The 1137-nt window shown below is 34.7% G+C and overlaps 1 protein-coding gene across 1 annotated transcript in view; it reads right to left on the reverse strand.

Annotated features, from left to right (window-relative positions):
- The window catches only part of FANCM (Fanconi anemia, complementation group M), a 79294-nt gene that overhangs the window by 62546 nt on the left and 15611 nt on the right, over positions 1–1137 (reverse strand). Inside the window, exon 2 of the mRNA XM_012642959.1 lies at positions 94–140. Coding sequence (XP_012498413.1) covers positions 94–140 — 47 coding nt within the window. The remainder of the gene's footprint in view (positions 1–93; positions 141–1137) is intronic.

Below are 1137 nucleotides of genomic sequence, written 5' to 3' on the forward strand. Positions count from 1 at the left end.
TTAGTGGGGTGGAAAGACAATAAATAAATAAGCAAAAGAATGACAGATTATGATAAATGTCAAGAAGAAAATAATAAGATCGGGAAAGCTGACTTTAAAGCTTAGAGTGGACCTTTCTGAAGGGATAACATTTAAGCTGACTAAAAAACAGTTTATCATGTTTAAACAAGATTAAAGGAAAAACCAGAGATAAGATAGAAATTTCTAAATTCATCATGGCAAAAAGATAGAGGAAAAAAGTCTTGCAGCTTGGCAGAGTTAAAAGCTATCTTAGAAAGTATCCAGTTGAATCCCTGTCCACTATAGAAGACCATTCAGAGATACTAAAATCAGAAAGTTATGGAATAGGGCTCAGAATCTGCATTTTTACCATTCTCCAATAAAGAAAACCAGAGCCTGCTGGAGAAATGGTAGATTCCAACCAAATGAGCATTAAGTATCTAGCCATGCCAAAAAGTTAGGAAGTGCTTAAAAAAAAAAGTACATGTCTAAAGGGCATAGAAGCCATCTTGAAGGAGCTACCAATGGCCAAAGCTGGAACAATATGAGCAACAAAACTTAACATAATCGTATTGGATTATAGCCCATAGAAAAAAATAAATATCTATTAGTCCATATGGATATAAAGAATTAATAAATGGGGAAAAGGAAATATATCTGCATAACAGAAGAATTTAAGTTAACAAATGTAAAAGAAATTAGGGAAAGAAGAAACAATGATTAGGCAAACACAACAGAAATAACAGTTCCAAGTAAGAACCACCATTGGATGCTAACGCAGGGTTATTTACATAATCTCAAAGTATCTCCCCCATAAGATACTTACCAATTACAAAGGGAAAAATTTTACAATGGAGAAACCAAGAAGGCATCATCTTAAGCAAGTCAAGATTAACAGCACCAGGAATAAATCGACATCATGTATTCCCTGATAGGATGCACTGAGAAAGGTACAGCATCACTTCTGGGTCTTCTTGGCAAAAATGCATAACCTCCCTCGTCATGAGAAAATATCAGATGAATTCAAATTGAGGGATATTCTACAAAATAACTGGCACCTACTCTTCAAAAAAATCAAGGTGACAGAAGACAAGAAAAGACTGGGAAACTGTCAAAGATTGGAAGGGACTAAGGAGA

The sequence above is a fragment of the Propithecus coquereli genome, unplaced genomic scaffold (assembly GCF_000956105.1).
Source record: "Propithecus coquereli isolate 6110/MARCELLA unplaced genomic scaffold, Pcoq_1.0 Scaffold191, whole genome shotgun sequence".
NCBI classification, from domain to species: Eukaryota; Metazoa; Chordata; class Mammalia; order Primates; family Indriidae; genus Propithecus; species Propithecus coquereli.